The sequence below is a fragment of the Malurus melanocephalus genome, unplaced genomic scaffold (genome assembly GCF_030028575.1).
Source record: "Malurus melanocephalus ecotype Western Australia unplaced genomic scaffold, MMel_1.1 scaffold_397, whole genome shotgun sequence".
Classification (NCBI taxonomy): domain Eukaryota; kingdom Metazoa; phylum Chordata; class Aves; order Passeriformes; family Maluridae; genus Malurus; species Malurus melanocephalus.
Genome location: NW_026623629.1, coordinates 64,239 through 80,503, shown reverse-complemented (window position 1 = coordinate 80,503; position 16,265 = coordinate 64,239). Strand labels below are relative to the sequence as shown.

The window sequence follows — 16,265 nt, the reverse complement described above, 5'->3', positions numbered from 1 at the left end:
ATAAAAGAGAGTGTGKCCTGCCCAGCACAAAAAAGAGAAGAATTGATTTAAACTTATGACTTTCTCTTAGCTTTAGCATGAGGGTATTTATTCTATTATTATTAGTATTTATTCTCCTTGCTCTAAACAATTAGTAGTATTTTAAGTTGAAAGTCCTATTTGTGAAAGGCTTGAGACAGACAACTCTGGAATCTCCTGTTTTCCACTGAACAGACCAATTCTGCCAAAAATTGACTCCCAAATGTACCTCCCTGCAGCCTGAGRCTGACTGGGACCATCCTTGGGCAGGAGAGCCTTCAAGTCTGGACTTCAGAGCTTCCACATGATGGAAGATGGTCCACGTGAGACAGAAAGGATGTTCTTTATAAAGAAAAATCCAGTCTTTCCAAAGATTGCATGAATGATCTCCTCTGCACTGAGCAACTTCAGTGAGTAACACAAATATGAACTGAACAAAATAATGATCACATTTTATCACTATTACAGGTTGCTTTCCTTTTGTGTTTTTTTTTTTTTTTTCAGCTGAGGCATCACCACCCAAAAAAGATCAACAGGATTTGAAATGTGAGCAAATAATTCAAGCTGCATCCCGAGGCCTGGGTGAATGACCTGAAGAATCAGTGTCTTCAAATCAGGTGCTTTTCTGGGTCAGCCAGGTTTGATTCCCACTGCTGATGGCACTGTCAGCCTCAGTTTCTGGGGTGACTGCAAATTGAGGTGGCATCCAGCTGTTTTTATGGAGAGCTGTGATGTCTGAACTGGCAGGAACCAGGAGTCYCTGATCAGCAGGGCCAGGTGAACGCTGTGATATTGAATTCTGCTGCTCCCTAACACTCGGTTTGATCTCCAGCACCTGTTTGGTTTGATTATCTTCACACCTTTCCAGCTTCACAAGCAGGTTTTTGTTCAGAAACAACATCTGAGTCATGGCCATTCTTGTGAAAAATCTCTTTTTAGATAACTCAGGTCAAGAGTTCACATCTAAGAGTTTGCTTTTTTTTCCCCCTCATTATTCCTTTGTTTAAAAAAAGCCTCTCATCCAACAGTGGGAAAAAAATTCTACAAGACTTGAGTGAACCTTGAGACACTGTAGAAAATAAATAGCAAACACCTGACTCATGAAAGCCTGTCAGCTAATTAGTGTTCATCAGACTACTCAACAAAGATTTAAAAATAAAAGACATGCTTGCATAATTCAGGATCAGATTGCAAAAGATTTCTGATTCTTAAAAAGAGCTAAATTTGCTCGACTGTCTATTTAAAACAAGCAGATCTGAGCATATGCATTATTTGGAAAGAATTTGATGGTAACTGAAAAGAAGATAGAAAAAATTAATTAGTCTGGAAAGCTGCTACAGAACTACTCCCTTCTACTCCTCTGTTATGTGCAAACCCATCTTAAAATTCACCTGGAATCAAAATACTAAAGATCTCATTGCAAGTGCTCTCCAAGGTTGTATGATGAAGCTAAATTTTTTTCAGAGTGGTTTTAAAATTTAAATTTGCACAGAGCCAATGGCCAAGTGCCTGTGGAAGCCTGGCTGTGCAGGGCACTGCCTTGACAGGGCTTCAGCCCCAAATTCTGAGCCCAAACTGCCCCTGGTCACACAATGAATGAGCAGCATCTGGAAGGGACCAGGCCAGCTATAAACTGCATTTRCAGTTTGTTCACCAGCTTTCAGAGAAAGGTTTTGCTGTTATTTCTCAGTGCTGGGAGATGGTGAAGAATGAAAATCTTAGTAATTAGTAACATGTCTAAAATCTTCCATCTTCTGTAAAACTGCAGTGCCTCTGTCTGACATGGGAGAGTGGCTGAAGCCTCCCTTTCTTGACTTTCCTGCCAAAGAGAGTCCCTGTTCTCTCTCTCTCATGACTTTCAGCTGCTTTGCTGTGTCATTTCTGTGTGTTTCTCACTCAGGGGTTTGCCAGTACTAACCTCCATCCTTTCCCCCTCAGCATTGGCCATGTAGAACATGCACATGGCAGTCTAATCCATTTTTACTRTTAAGATTCCCACTGGAATATTACTTCCTCAAACCCTGGGATAGCTGTCCTGCTGGCTAACAGGATTTGAGACACACCAGGGTGGCCTTCAGATGTTCCTGATGACCCAAAGGTTTAAAATAATCTGAATAGTCCAACCAACATTGTAAAGAGCAGAGGGAACCAACACACCTCACAGAACATTTTGGGCTGTAGAGATCTTGCAGTTGGAGGGACAAAGGTTTTCCAGTTCCTRTGGAACAGAAGTGACCATGTTTTTAATCTGGTGTTCTTAACAGTGAAACACTTGAGAAGAGCATGRCTCTGATGCCTGAGGTACGGCTGCAGATCCTGCCTGATTCTCTTCATCCTAGCAGGGACAGAGTTTTTGTCAATGGTTAAAGGATCCTGGACAAAGAATGACGGAGCTGAAAGTGGGAGTATTGTTATTTCATASTGACATTTTATTCAGTTGAGGATCCAACTGAGGGGATGTGCCATGGGGTGGTTGCAGGACACATGGAAGTGTTTCAGGTGCTGCCTAAAAGCAGCTCAGATCCCACTCTGAACCCTCACAGCTCAGCCCTACAAAGCTCTCACCAATCYCATGGTTGGCACTGACTGCTGAACTTCTCTCCTGCTCCCTGTCTGATATGGGCAGCTGTGGAAAGGACTTGGATTTTTGGCTGCAGCACGGAGARTAATTCGAGTTTTGCTCTCATTYCAGCAGGTGCAGGTTTCAATCACTSCAAAATAAATKGATATCTGCTTTCCTGGCTGCCTCTCACTCAGCTTTGTTCTTTCTGTCATTAGGAACAGCACCAGAACCAGCRAAGGAAAAGAGTTTTAAACAGGGCTCCCTTTCTAACTAAAAAGCTTTTGATGGAATAACAACATAAGTGAGTGCAAATCTCAGCTGTGCTGGTCCCAAGGCATCCCAAACCTTCAGCATAGCAAGGASCATTCTTGAATGCATCAAAATCTCATCTTTTAGCATTTAATGCGAGACATTACGAACTAATGAAGAGGAGAAATTTATGCAGTGTTGCTGTAAACCAAATATACAGATGCAAAATAATTAAGAATAAACTGYTCCATAAAAATGCATGTCAATAAACCCCCATCTGACAAAGTGATTTATGAAGAATTTTCTAGAATTGCTAAAAAGAATGATTTCTCGTTTGAGGCTCTGGAAGTCTTGAGTCACATTTTGTTTCTTTTAAAAAAATGTCTTAAAACACATGGCTTTACAGCTGCTGCTTGGAAAATATACACCTCCAAAGTCTGACTTTCATTTAAATACAAATGTACAAAATGTAAACTGAGACAATAGAGAAATTTACAAAACTTTTCTTTAAAAATAATAAAGACAAAATTCAGTTCTAGTATGATGCTATTTAAATACGTGCAAGTAGTCATGTTCATTGAATTTCTATTGCAATGTTCTAAAGAGACAAATTTGATTCACACAGTCTTGAGTGCCACCTCCAAAAACAGACCTGAGTGGAAATTTCTTCTTAAAATGTGAGGCTCCAYTGGAAGGAATGGATAGAAAATCTCCATATTTTGGGAGTTACATATTTTCTTCTTTTCACTCAATGGTGGAGGCTCTCTCATCCACAGAAGCTCCAGAGATTATAGTGGAAGGATGCAACACGTTGTTTGGTAGGACTGACTTGGAACTAGCTGCTTCCAGTGGAGTTTGAACTCACGTGATTCGAATTTATGTGGTGGTTTAAACTGGCCTTTGAATTTGGAGAACTCTTGGAATTGTTCTGATGCTGTAGGAAGAGGAAGACAATGACAATTAGATTTCCAAAATATACCACGCGTTTTTGTTTTTTTTTTTAAAGTCCAACATTGTTCATTTTATGGTACTGACTGGACGGCAAGGCTTTTGTTTGAAGATCTTTGGATACAAAATATTCTTTGCTTTCTTACCTGTAGTCTCTCTAGGCCAGCAGAACCATGGCACTTCTTGAGGAATGCAGCAAAGAAGATTCACTCGAGCTCCAGGAGCCAAATCAATTCACTGCAAAATGTCAGTATCTGCTAAATCTGACTAATACAGAGGACACCTGCCAATGCTCAGGCACGGTTTTAACCCTACAGAAATAGACCCGTCTGAGAATGTTATTGACATTTGCAAGTGGTGCCATGGTGCCTCAGGAAAGCTGCACACCACATTTTATGATCCTCTCTTCTCTAATGTCTTGGTTTCCTGCCATGACTACCTCCCTCACAATGTGCATTTTCTTTTTTTTTTCCTCTTTTTAAACATAAATCAAAGATTTTCAATCAAGGAGCTTCTTAAAACCATTGAGCAGTTTCAAAAGGCATTTCAGCATACCACTGAAAAATAGGTTGGGTAAGAAGTTTTCAACTGCTGGAAACAAAACTCAGGAACAACACTGGAACTTCTGGTGGTAAAAAAAAAAAAAAAGAATCACACAGGGTAGATGAAAAACCCGGGATGTGGAGGTAACTGTGAGAGCCAGCCCTCTCTAAAACACACTGCCTTTCTCTCAGCAAAAAATATCACCAGAACAGGGCTCTGAAACCAGGCATCTACAGGAGTTTCCTGGTCTTAAAAGATCTCACCTGTCGCTTAAATATTCTCTGTAGCAATCCTTTCTTGGGTGGCTCTGGGGGGTAGCTTTTGTTTAGGTCTGGTGAAATAGTACCATTTGGTCCAAATACATTCAGCTCCTTGAAGCACTCCGTTTCTATCATCTAGTGGAACACAGCGAGAGAGAAGAAGAAGAAAAGGAATTATTCATCTGCACTAAATAAATTCCAGTGGTGCTGGGTTGTTCAAAGCCAGCAGCGTGAGAGGAGAGCTCACAGTTGGGTTCCTGCTGSTGTCTATGGAGGGCAAATAGAGTGCATGAAAAACAGAGGCTGCCCTGCGTGTTTGCACGTCAGACTTGTCAGAAGCTGCCCCACAAAACTTTCTCTTCCTTTATTTAGGGCTGTGGAGGATGTCAGGCAAAGACAAGCACAATTACAAAATCCCAGTTATTAGCACCCCTCTGCCCACGTGGATCTGCTGCTTGATGCAGAGCTGGATTATGAAAGCCACTGCTGGCTGTGTTTTGATATCAAACAGAAACAAAGACCCAGCTATGGAAATGCTGGAGGAGTTCAAGGTGCAGCTGGGACTCACTGCAGACAATGGSAGAGACCAGGGTCATCAGTGGAGGATCCTTCTTTTGGGATTTGTGTGTGCCGCAGAAGGTCCTGAGAGCTGTGGGAACACCTCTGCACAAATCCAGGAGGAGGAAGTGCAGCAGGATCCTCGCCAATTCACACAAACACACGGAGCCAACAGATACAGTCACCTGAACCTGACATCTGTGCTGCATTACAGATCTTGAAAGAGGCCATTTGTAACTCATGAAAGCATTARAGTCTGGCAAGTTATCCAGTAGCTATATATTACTGGAAACACAGAGCTCCTCTTAAACCATCTGTGTTACGGGGTTTATTGGAGTAATTTTGCTATGACACATCCTTACCTCATTTTGCCATGGAATAGACACTGATCCTGTGGAAAACTTGGAATAGAAATCGTCATCTGTTTGGTCCAGGTTAACTCCTTTCACTGTGGAGAACTGCTCGATGTCTAACACATCCTTGCAGTACACTGCTCTGGGCTGTGTCAGCAGGGAAAAAAAAAAGAAAAAAGAGAAATGACAAGAGAGAAAAAATATTTCTGAGTCGGACCATGTGCTTTCATTCACAGATTCAGTCGAGTGAGAATGTCTAAAAGTGTGTGTCTGCATCCTCCTTCTCCGGGCGTGCTCTGCCCGCATGTTTATCATCAAAGGCTGACTTCACTTTAGGCACATTAAGCTTCCTATTCTGAAGTCCTTAAAGCATCAGTTAAAATGGGTTTTAGCCAGCCATGTACCATCTGGTCAAGAGGTGAGAGGAAAAGGACAGAAAGAGCCAGAAAACAAAAATGGAGCTCTTCAGTAGTCTTTTTRTGTAGAGAGGGAGCAACAGAAAAGCAGAATGTTTGCGAGTGGCACAGTGGAGAGAGCTCTGAAAAGAGGCCTCAGATAGAAGTGCCCTCCTGCCCAGATAGCTGWGGAGTTTGCAGCTTAAAAGTTTAAAGGAATGTATCCTAATTGCTAAGGAAAACAGAGGAGGTTTGGCATYCTTCCATTGTTTTTATTAATAGCTCAGCTGCTGGAAGCTGCCCAGAATCACCTCTATTAACTCTTTTAACTTGGCTGCATTTCTTCAAAGGAACAGYCAAACGGCTTTGCCTTTTCGAGCTACTTAATTTTCTGGGAGAACYGAGACAAAACCCTTTGCAGTGATGCAGTTTCCAGCTGGTATTTCTGCAGTCAGCCCAGGGAGCAGCAGGATTCATCAGTGGCTACCTGTCCCAGCAGTGTGTGTGCCCAGAGAGCTCCCAGTGATGGCACAGCCACCCTTGGACACGCAGGGACAACTCAGGGGTGGCACCAGCCCAAGCCCCAGCAGGTCCTGAATCCTACTGTCAATCCGTGGGGTTCAGCTGGGCAGTGCTTTATTTTATTTTATTTTATTTTATTTTATTTTATTTTATTTTATTTTATTTTATTTTATTTTATTTTTTATTTTATTTTATTTTATTTTATTTTATTTTATTTTATTTTATTTTATTTTATTTTATTTATCTAGCTCTGAGCACTGTGACCAAAGAAATTGAGCTGATTCCTGACAGGAATCCCATTTGCTGAAGGCTGTTATCCCTCTGCATTCCTGACAGCTGCAATTCACAACATTTCTGTGGAGATGGAGCAATGCAGAAGAGGAAGGAGAGACATGGGATGGATAACAACCTCTGCCACTGGCTATATTAAATTAGGGGCAGCTCTTGAGTTCCTGATAAATAACCACAAAAATTTACATGCCTTTGCTTTTGCAAACAGGTCTCTAAGAGGTGCCTTCTAGGCCTTAGGTGCCACAGTTTTTACAGACTCTGGTGGACCCCAAATTTGAGCCCAGAATTTTACAATTTTCTACATCAGAAAGAAATAGCAGCTTGTCTCTTTATTTCTTCCCACTAGAGCAGGTTGTAACACCATGGGCTAATTGGCAGGAGTAACCAGGCCGCACAGTAAAATGCAAAGCAAAACCAGAGCAACTAAAGTAAACTTTTGTAGGGCTCAAACCACTTTGGTTTGGTTGAGTTTGCAGCAAGGGGAATGAGAGCTGCCAAGAYGTTACTTTCCTTAATAAGTTAAAAYGGCAGTGTTTACTCAGAACCATATGGGAACTTTAAGGACAGAAGCTCCAGCCAGAAAGAGAGCCCTGCAGGAGGAAAATAATCAGATAACTCTGTGCACTGGRCTAGAAACCGATACCACAAAAGGGTGGAAAAAGTTTTGTTGTTGCCAACACAACAAAGACTTTCAGTATGTGAGAGCCTGGTGTGCAAACCTGAGTAAAGGCTCAGCCTTGRGTTCTGTGCCCCACAGACACCAAAAAGTCCCAAATGCTCTCTCAGGTCCCTTCTCTCAGTCACCTTCTCTGCCTGAGGTGACACTCGATAGCTGAGCCTGGTTCAGACTCTGTAACCCATTGCTGTTCCCATGATGATCCAACTCCTCAGAGCCCTGGGCTTTGTGATTCTGGTTTCAGCCCTATAAACCTGTGTGCACAGCATGGCTTTCACTGCTGATTGTCCCAAGCTCCACAAAAAATTGATTGTCTGAACCCACTTAATTTTCACACTAATACTGTGGATAAGGGAACACAAATGTTCCCAGTGCCTCCAGTGCCATACAGGAGGGCTGTGGTGAAATAAATGGGAATGGATCAAGCCCCAAGTTACCAGGAGATCCCCCTCCCTGCACTCACATGCCCACAGAGCCTTCTCTGCTCTTCCTCTCAGCCTCCCCACTCCAGCCCTGCCACTCATCACACCCTCCTAGGGTGGCTACCYGTGCAGAGAGTGATGACAGCCCTGAGAGACAGAAGCTATTTCAGAAACAAACCTCTTGAAAGAGGCCCCAGGGGGCTCTTGCTGTCACACTTACATCAGGCACAAAGGGAGGATCCAGCATTCCTGCTTCTAACCGCTTGAAATTCATGCTCTTGAAAAAGGGGTGTCTCTTCACTTCTGCTGCACCTTCCCCTTGACATCCCAGCCGCTGCTTCACGTCTTTGGTGAGGAGCTGAAAYGTGACAACAGCAATGGTGAGTGCTGGAAAAGCAAGAGCTCCACAAAGATATTTTTATCTCCACTTACTCCTGAACGTGCCCAGAGGGAAGTACAGAGGGGAGTTKCAACTGCTGTTACTTAAAAGCTGAAGCTAAATGGATTAGGACTGCACTGTTCTACATGCTGGTGAAATCCTCTGAAAATCACCTGCTGTAAAGTATTTACAGTCAAAATAGAGACCATTTCTTCTGCCTGCTTTCAGTGAACACTTACAAGAGGAAGTCTGACATATCCTAGCAACATAGAAAGATGCACATTTTTAAGTTTTGTGTGCTTTGTCTCAGTTCTTTTTTTTTGTTTGTTTGTTACTCTTACAAGAATAATTTTGCCTTAGAAGAACCTTAGGTGCTTAGGAAGAACCAAAAATACCAAATTGTATTTCCCTCAGCCATTGCACTGCATTCCAACGCATTACAYGACACACAAACCAACCCTTTAAACTCATGGGCTGAACTCGAGGGGTGTTCYCTCCATGGAGCCAGTGCCCAGTAATTATCCTCAGTTCTGCCTTGTTTGTATTCAGAGAAGGGCCATGCATTACCTGGGTGCAGTCCTGCCTGTTTCCTGCGCTCCTGTTTGAACTCAGCATCTTTGGTCTATCAGATGAGCAGAAACACCCCGATATTTACAGGGGAGACCCAAAAGCACCTTACAGTGCAAAAGAGCTGGAGAGGGACTTTGGATAAGGACATGTGACTACATGGACAAGAGGGAATGGCTTTAAGCAGGAAGAGGACAGGATTAGATTGGATATTGGGAAGAAATCCTTCCCTGTGACAGTGGGGAGGTCCCGGCACAGAGTGCACGGAGAAGCTGTGGCTGCCCCTGGATCCCTGGCAGTGCCCAAGGCCGGGCTGAACGGGGCTGGGAGCAGCCTGSGACAGTGGAAGGTGTCCCTGCCCATGGCAGGGGTGGCACTGGAGGTGTTTAAGATCCCTTCATCGCCCTTTCCTGATCCATCAGCGCAGCGGAGCCGCTCGGGCGGTGCCGCCGGGAGGCAGCAGAGGAAAGGGAAGGGAAGGGAAGGGAAGGGCAGCGCGGCGGGGCCGGGGCGATCGCTGCTCGGGAAGCGGCCAGCACAGGGGCCGGGGGCTCCCTCCGGGGCACAGAGGCTGGGAAGGCTCTCCCGTCTCTCTGTGCCCGGCTTTGCTGAGCCGACAGCCCCGCTCGCCCCTCGCCCCACCCGGCACGGCGATGGCACCGAGAGCAGCAGCGGAGCGCACGGGGGGCTCGGCTCTCACAGGGGATGGGCTGGGTTCTCCAAGCCCGGGCAGGCACCGAGCCCACGGGAACACCCCCGGGGGAGTCCCCGGGACCGTCCCAGCTGCGGAGGACAGGGTGCCAAGAGCTCTGGGGGGCTGCGGAGCTGGAGCCGTGTTCCCGGGGCAGGAGCCGCACCGGGAGCCAGGCACGATCCCCATGGGCAAAACTGCCTGGAGATGCTGCCTGTGGGATCAGCTCAGGGCTGGTGTGCCCCAGCACCTCCGGCTTGGGCTGCTGCCTCAGCCACATCATCTCAGCTTGGAAATAATTGTTTGCTGCTAATGTCACGTTGYGATCTTTCCTCTGGCACCCGGCTGGAGCTGGGGTTTCTTGTCCTTATCAGGGCTTTGCAGTGTCGCAGCTCTTTAGGCTTCTCTGAATGCTCTGCTACCCCCTGGGCATTGGTGGTTTTCTTATCTGACTTCCAGCAGCCACCTCAGTTGTGCTTTTTTGCTGCTGGGGGCCTCATTTCCAGCCCGAGATGGCAAATGGSTTTGGCAATCTGCGTGCCCCATGTGTGCAGGGACCACCCTGCAGCAGCCAGCAGCCAGCACAGGAATGGAGCTGCAGGGCTTTGTGGACAAAAGAGCCTTCTGCTCAGGTCTGTCTGCCTCAGCAGCAGCAGCAACAGCAGGAGACAGAATAGTCAGATGAATGGGTAAATTTAAATCCACTGGTGCTGGCCACAACAGCAACTTTCAGCTTCCAAATAGMAACATCCCTTTCTTCCCCATTTCCCTCTGCCTCTGATGCTGTCTGGGTGGGGACACCTGGTCTGACAGATCACAAGTGGCTGATCCATAAATGCAAAAAGACTTAAGGAAACATCTCTATGCTCTGAGCACATGGTACTGKACCACATCCATCCAGCTCACAGCAAAAGAACTTTCTCAGGGCACTACTCTGGACTTTGCCTTCCCCAGCTAGCAGGAAAGAGGGATGCTTTACTTTCAAATCACTGCATTAGACTTTGAGCTCTCATGGTCCTGAGACAAGGATTTTTGTTGTACAGGTTTTTTTTTTGGTGTATTTTTAATTCCAGCAGTGATATGCTCCAGCCTACRTGAAGAAGGTCGCTTTGGAATTTCCAGTCACAATCTTGCTCTGTTCTAGTTGGGACAAGGAGTCTGAAGTTCTTTTATTCTYATGTTGATAGCACTTTCCTGACAGGTGGAAGGAAGAATTTGAGGGCAGAAAGACTGTTTTTACTATCCATGACTGATACACTTTTGGAAATTGCAAAAAACTTGGAAAAACTTGCAGCTCTCAGGAACAGCTCAGCTGAGGTGCAGGTGGTGGCAGAAAGGGACAGATTTGGACTTGCTGGAGATGATAAAGCAGAACTCTGCAGACTCTGCTCTCAAGCCAGCTCTGAAAGRTTGAAAATGGGGTTACTTCCCATCTCTGCAGTCTGGACTAAGGGGGAGACCAAGCTGATCTGTGAATTTACCCCTCTGTAAGTTGTAAGTTGTTTGGAGTGTGTGGTCAGAGAAAAGGGTAGCTGAGGATAGAAAAAGGCTGCCTGGGGATTCCTGGGCTCCTCCGTGACAAACAAGGGAGTATTCAGTAACTTCAGATGCGAGAAGGAAGTCTCTGGAGCATGAATGCAGCTGGTTGTGGGTGGCTGGCCACTGCTGGCTGGAAGACACAAAAGGGAACAGGCCACTGGGAATAGGCTGGGACAGAAGGACTACAGAAAGGAGAGGATTCTCCTGCAAAGCCCTGCAGAGGAGCAGCTGCCAGTCTCCTGAGAGTCCCAGGAGAGTCACAATGGAGAAAAAAAGTAATAAATAAATGGAATTTGAAAAGTTGTAGATGCAGCCAGCTCAAGAGATGGCAACAGGTGAAACCAGACATTCTTCCTGGCTTCTGCTGTGGATATCAAGACACAGCATGGAGTAAAATACTTTCCAGAAGGGAAAATTCTTCCTTTCTCCAAGGAATAATGAGTCTTTCATCATTTCCTGCAGCCCCAGAGGCTTTCTGCAGTAGTAAACCCATGCAAGAGCCTGAAATATGCATCCCATTTGGGAATCKGACATGGAAAAGAAAATGGAGATAACAACTGTATGCTTTGAGTCATCTCTRCACTCTTGTTTAATTCAGCTTCAAAGAGTTTATTTAATATGAATGGAGAGCAGAACAAAAGCAACTCCATCAGGCTGGTGACAAGCCCCCGTGGGACAGCAGTGCAAGTGGCCCCATCAAACACAATTTCAGTGTAATTCTGCAGTAGAGCCTGCAGATAATTCAGAGTTTCAAACCTGGAGATGGCTTGGGCCACCCAGCCWTGCACAGAGTTGATGGTAAAGAGCAGAGCTTTGTGTTCCGGTGACAGAGGCTCCAGAGGACATTTAGGGTTTGGTCTGCAGGGTTCATGGGCAGAGCATGACTAGAACAGGACTTTCAAAGAGTCTTGAGTAGCAGCAGTGAAGTTACATCAAGATCTTGATATAAAGAGCTCTCTGATACTTTCCTGTCACTCATTTGATCCCCACTGGGGATTCAAACTCTGCGGAGACTTTTTTCCATGACTTTGTTTTGCTTCCTTTACAAAAAGAAACAACTGTTGTGAGGATTKCTAAAAAAAGCCCAAAGTCCCCAAAGCGCTGCTTTATCTTTCATGTGATCAGTCAGTTCATATCCAGATCATACCATGTAATAAATAATTCCAAGTTCTAAGATGTTAGCCTGAAAATTATAGGAGCAAAAAATTGCTGCTCATGAAAGGAGACAAGGGAAATGCTAAAACCACTTTAATTGACCCAGCTGATCAAGCAATTTAAGGATTCACCTCAGTAAAGTTCAGCCCTGACACTGAAGTAAACATATTATTTTAAACAATTTTTAGAGAATAGAAAAAGCAATACTATGATCAATTACTAAATGAGAAGGGAGAGATGAAAAAGGGGTTAAAAAAGGAGGAAAAATGAGTTATTCTTTGGCAGCACTGATAAACTTTAAAGTGTCATAATGAGTGAACAAGTTGATTTCCAGGGATGAAAGCAGAAAGGAGGGGATGGCAGCAGACAGGAACAGTTGCATGATGACAGTTTCTGATGGTGAATGAGAAACAGCAAAAAATGGCTTTTAAGGGAAACAGAACYCATCATCTTTGGTTGGTGGTGGTGATGGGGGACACTTTGGGAAGGGAATGGAGATGAGAAACATGGAACAGCTGGGGCTGGAAGGCACATCTGGACATTGTCCAGTCCAATCCTTCTTCTCTAAGCACAATCTCCTGGAGCAGGCTGTTCCAGCCCATGTCCARTTGGGCTCTGGATATCATCAAGTGTGGAAACTACACAGCCTCTCTGGGCAACCTGTTCCACTATTTGGCTACCCTCACCATGGAAAAATGCTTCCCAGCGTTCAGAGGGAGCTGAACTGCTGCTGTGTCTCAGTTTGTTTCCATTGCTTACTGTCCTGTTACAGGACACCAAACCAAGAGTTTGGCTCTGTTTTCTGCATACCCTCTGATGGGAGGTCCCTTGTGAGGAGTGAAAAGGGAGCTGCAGGGATAAACAGAGTCAGGGGAGACAAGTCTGTGGGAAATGCAGACAATCAGGGCACGGACAGAGTGTTGGAGGAGCACAGCAGCGTGGGCCCATCCAACACTGACTTGAATGCACTTCAAGTCACATCTCTGGATGCATGACTGCACTTGTCAGGAAAAACACGCATGTACATCGGCAGCACAAGGCAGAACAACAACAAACACGGAGCATTTCCTAGAAAGACTGGGTTTTTTCACAGGAAAAACACACCAGGAGCAGCTATGTTATATGGGAACTATGGGTTGGGGAGCTTCCCAGAAAGCCAGCTGCCCCTGTTCCTAATTATTTGTTATTCATCTCTGTTTCAGTCCAAAATGAGGTCTGATTTATGGGAAATTACTTACAAAATGAAACATGGAAATATGGGATGGATGATGATTAATGGAGGCTATGATATGTGCCTGCAAAAATGCAGAAGGGCACAAACATCCAGGAGGGGAAGGTTGACGTGGGGTTGACACTAGAGGGTTTATTCATCTGAATAAATGGATAAAAACAATGTATTTCTTGGTGGTGATGCTGTTAGCTCATGGAGTCAGCTCTGAAGAGAAGGTTGGGCAAYATGGTAGGAAGCATTTCCACACCCTTGCCCTGAAGAGCCCACTATGGGAAAGCCTTTTGTGTTGGATSTTGGTGAAAGCTCAAGTTTCTTTTATGTACTCTAGCTTTTTGATTCATTTTGCAGCTATGCTGGGTACTTTATTACTTTTTTGTTTCCTTGTTAAGATGCTGATACAAAGCAACAAAGCTCTGGCTTTCAATATGAAAAGCAAAAAGAACTGGAGAAAATAAGTTTGAAAAATGGATTTTTTTTAAAAAAAAAAAACATCACTTGTTAAAATAAATTACTTTTGGATGGGAAACCACAAACGCCACCACACTCAGAATCAGGACTAAGACTCTTCCTGCCTTAAGACATTAATGCTCATAAAGGGAAAGGTTGTCTTTGGATCCATTAATAGTTTGCACAAACCACCTGAATAAAGATGCCACRTGGTTGGACAGGGAAGCAGTAGTAATCAAGTTTTCAGGAATGGTTTATGTATAGTCTGAGTTTCCCTGAGGCAAGAGGATGAACTAGACAATCTCCTGAGGTCCCAACTCCCTCAAACCATAGTCTCCATGGCTGGAAGATGAAAATAACCACCACAGTGTGATGACTGTCTGCTCTCCTGGGAGCAGGGTAGGTCATCTACAGCACTGTCCCATCAATGCTACATTAAATTCTTCTCAACTCTTCAGTTCTCACRGTTATTTTCAAAGCATATTTTCATTCTGTTACACAAGGGACATCAAGAGTAACAAGAAGGGCTCACATAGGTGTGTCAGCCAGAAAAGGGGGGCTGGACTAGGTGATGTTTACAGGTCCCTTTCAACCCTTTCAACTATTCTGATTCTGTGCCTCAAGCAACGAGATGCAATTTTAGCCTCGCAKCTCCATTTCAGATGAACGCACAAAATCACAAATTCTCTGCCCCTCCCTCCAGCAGACGCTGCTCCTCACCTGATGGGAGCTGAGATGCCACCTGAGAAGAGAAGGCAGGCTCTTGGGGCACATGGGATGGTCTGTGAGAGCCACAGTGCCCCAGACCCTCCTGTGCCATCCTCAGCATCGCCAATTACGGCGGGAGCATCGATCACGAGTGATGTCAGCTAATTACCACCCCCAGGATTCAGGAATGACTTGGTGCACTGTGAGTTAATCACTTCCAGGCATGGTACTTGGCAGGGCTGCCATGAGTATTGTTTTGCAAGGAGCCTTCAGTGTCTCTTCATGCAGCCAGCCAAGCAGAGCGYTGTGGATGTGCTCTTGTTGCACGAGAATTGGTGAAACTCTCACTACCTATTTGCTGACCTTCCTTCCCCTTCTTTCTCCCTCTACCAGCACACAGAGATGTCATTGTCTCCAAAGAACACTTCCCTCCTCAGCAAACAACATCCAGAAAAAGGCCACATCCTTTTCCAAGTTACGATTCAGCCTTCTAAAGAGGGATGTCAACAAGACATTGATGAATTCAGTCACAGCTTTGAGATTTCTCAGAGGGATTGAGGATTTCCATTGTCAGACATGGCTATTGTGCTACGAAAATGACTCCCAGCTGAAGGAGTGAGAAAACATTTTGAAGAACAGCTCAACAGTATTAAGAAAAGCTGGATACCCCGGCACCCCAGGGAAAAAGCTGCTAACAAAGTTAGCGAGATGGGCTGGGACAACATTTGAGTGTCCCAATAATTTCATTGCATAATCTTTGTCCTGCTTACCCCCAGCCCTCACCAAAGACAATGGAAGCGTGGGGTTTGCAGTTCCTTGCAGGAGACAATCAGCTTCTTGCATCATCAAGTCCTTTTAATTTTTTTTTCTACAAGGTTATAAAAGACAGAAACGCATTCTTGACTGCAAACTAACATCCCACGAGAACAGACAGCTCTCCCTTGGCCATAGAACTTTGGAGAGGGCTCAGGATGACTGTGATGCCTCTCACGGAGGTACAAGCCCAAACAAACACAGTTTGAATGAACAGAGAATGCAGTCACCCCATCCCCAGATGAGTTTGGTTAGCCCTTGTTTTTCAGCCCCTCCAGAATCAGGCACAGATCACTAACAGAGCTGCCACGCTGGGCTTTCCAGCCCCTTACCATTTTACAGATGGACTTGGCCTCCTCAGAGAACTTGTGGGAGTACACCTCTTCTGTCTCCAGCACCCTCCTGTCCACTTCCTCCCTCTTCACCTTCTCCTTCCTCCCACGGAACGGCGATTGCCCAGCAATCATTTCATAAATAAGACAGCCTAGCCCCCAGTAGTCGGGGCTGAGCGTGTATCTCTGGTTGTTCAACACCTCTGGAGCTGTGGAGGAGAGCGAGAGGTCTTGTGGAAACGCTTGGTATTTACAGGGGCAAAACACTTTAAATGCCTGCAAGTTTAATTTCGATGACTGAACACACATGCACAGAGAATGGTGGGCAAAATATAAAAATACCTCCTGGTTTCTGTGGATGGCATTACAGGAAATGCAGCATGCTACATGCCACGGTGTTCTCTCTACATGCCACATGCTTTGTGCATGCTGTCCTCTGATTTCTCTAACAACTCAGATCAGTTTAAAAAAAAAGCACAGAAAGAAGTTGGATATAAATATTAGGCAGAGCCCTAATCTTAAGAGTTCCTCCAGATTCCTCCTCTCAGGGAAGAAATGAAATGCAAACACACATCCTGTAAACAGCCGTGACATTTCTTCAAAAG

At 45.0% G+C, this 16,265-nt stretch overlaps 1 protein-coding gene across 3 annotated transcripts in view; it reads right to left on the bottom strand.

The window, feature by feature from the left end:
- Positions 1–1,004: 1,004 nt before the first annotated feature.
- GRK5 (G protein-coupled receptor kinase 5) overlaps positions 1,005–16,265 on the bottom strand; it is a 54,694-nt gene continuing 39,433 nt past the window's right edge. The window contains exons 10-15 of one of the 3 annotated variants that reach the window (XR_008966204.1): positions 15,661–15,869; positions 8,019–8,156; positions 5,502–5,639; positions 4,585–4,716; positions 3,925–4,015; positions 3,705–3,764 (exon numbers count right to left, since the gene is read on the bottom strand). Coding sequence is in view for 2 of the 3 variants with exons in the window: in XM_057379250.1 (XP_057235233.1) it covers positions 3,666–3,764; positions 4,585–4,716; positions 5,502–5,639; positions 8,019–8,156; positions 15,661–15,869 (716 nt within the window). In the remaining variant the exon portion in view is untranslated. The other 2 variants (XM_057379250.1, XM_057379249.1) reach the window with 2 other exon arrangements.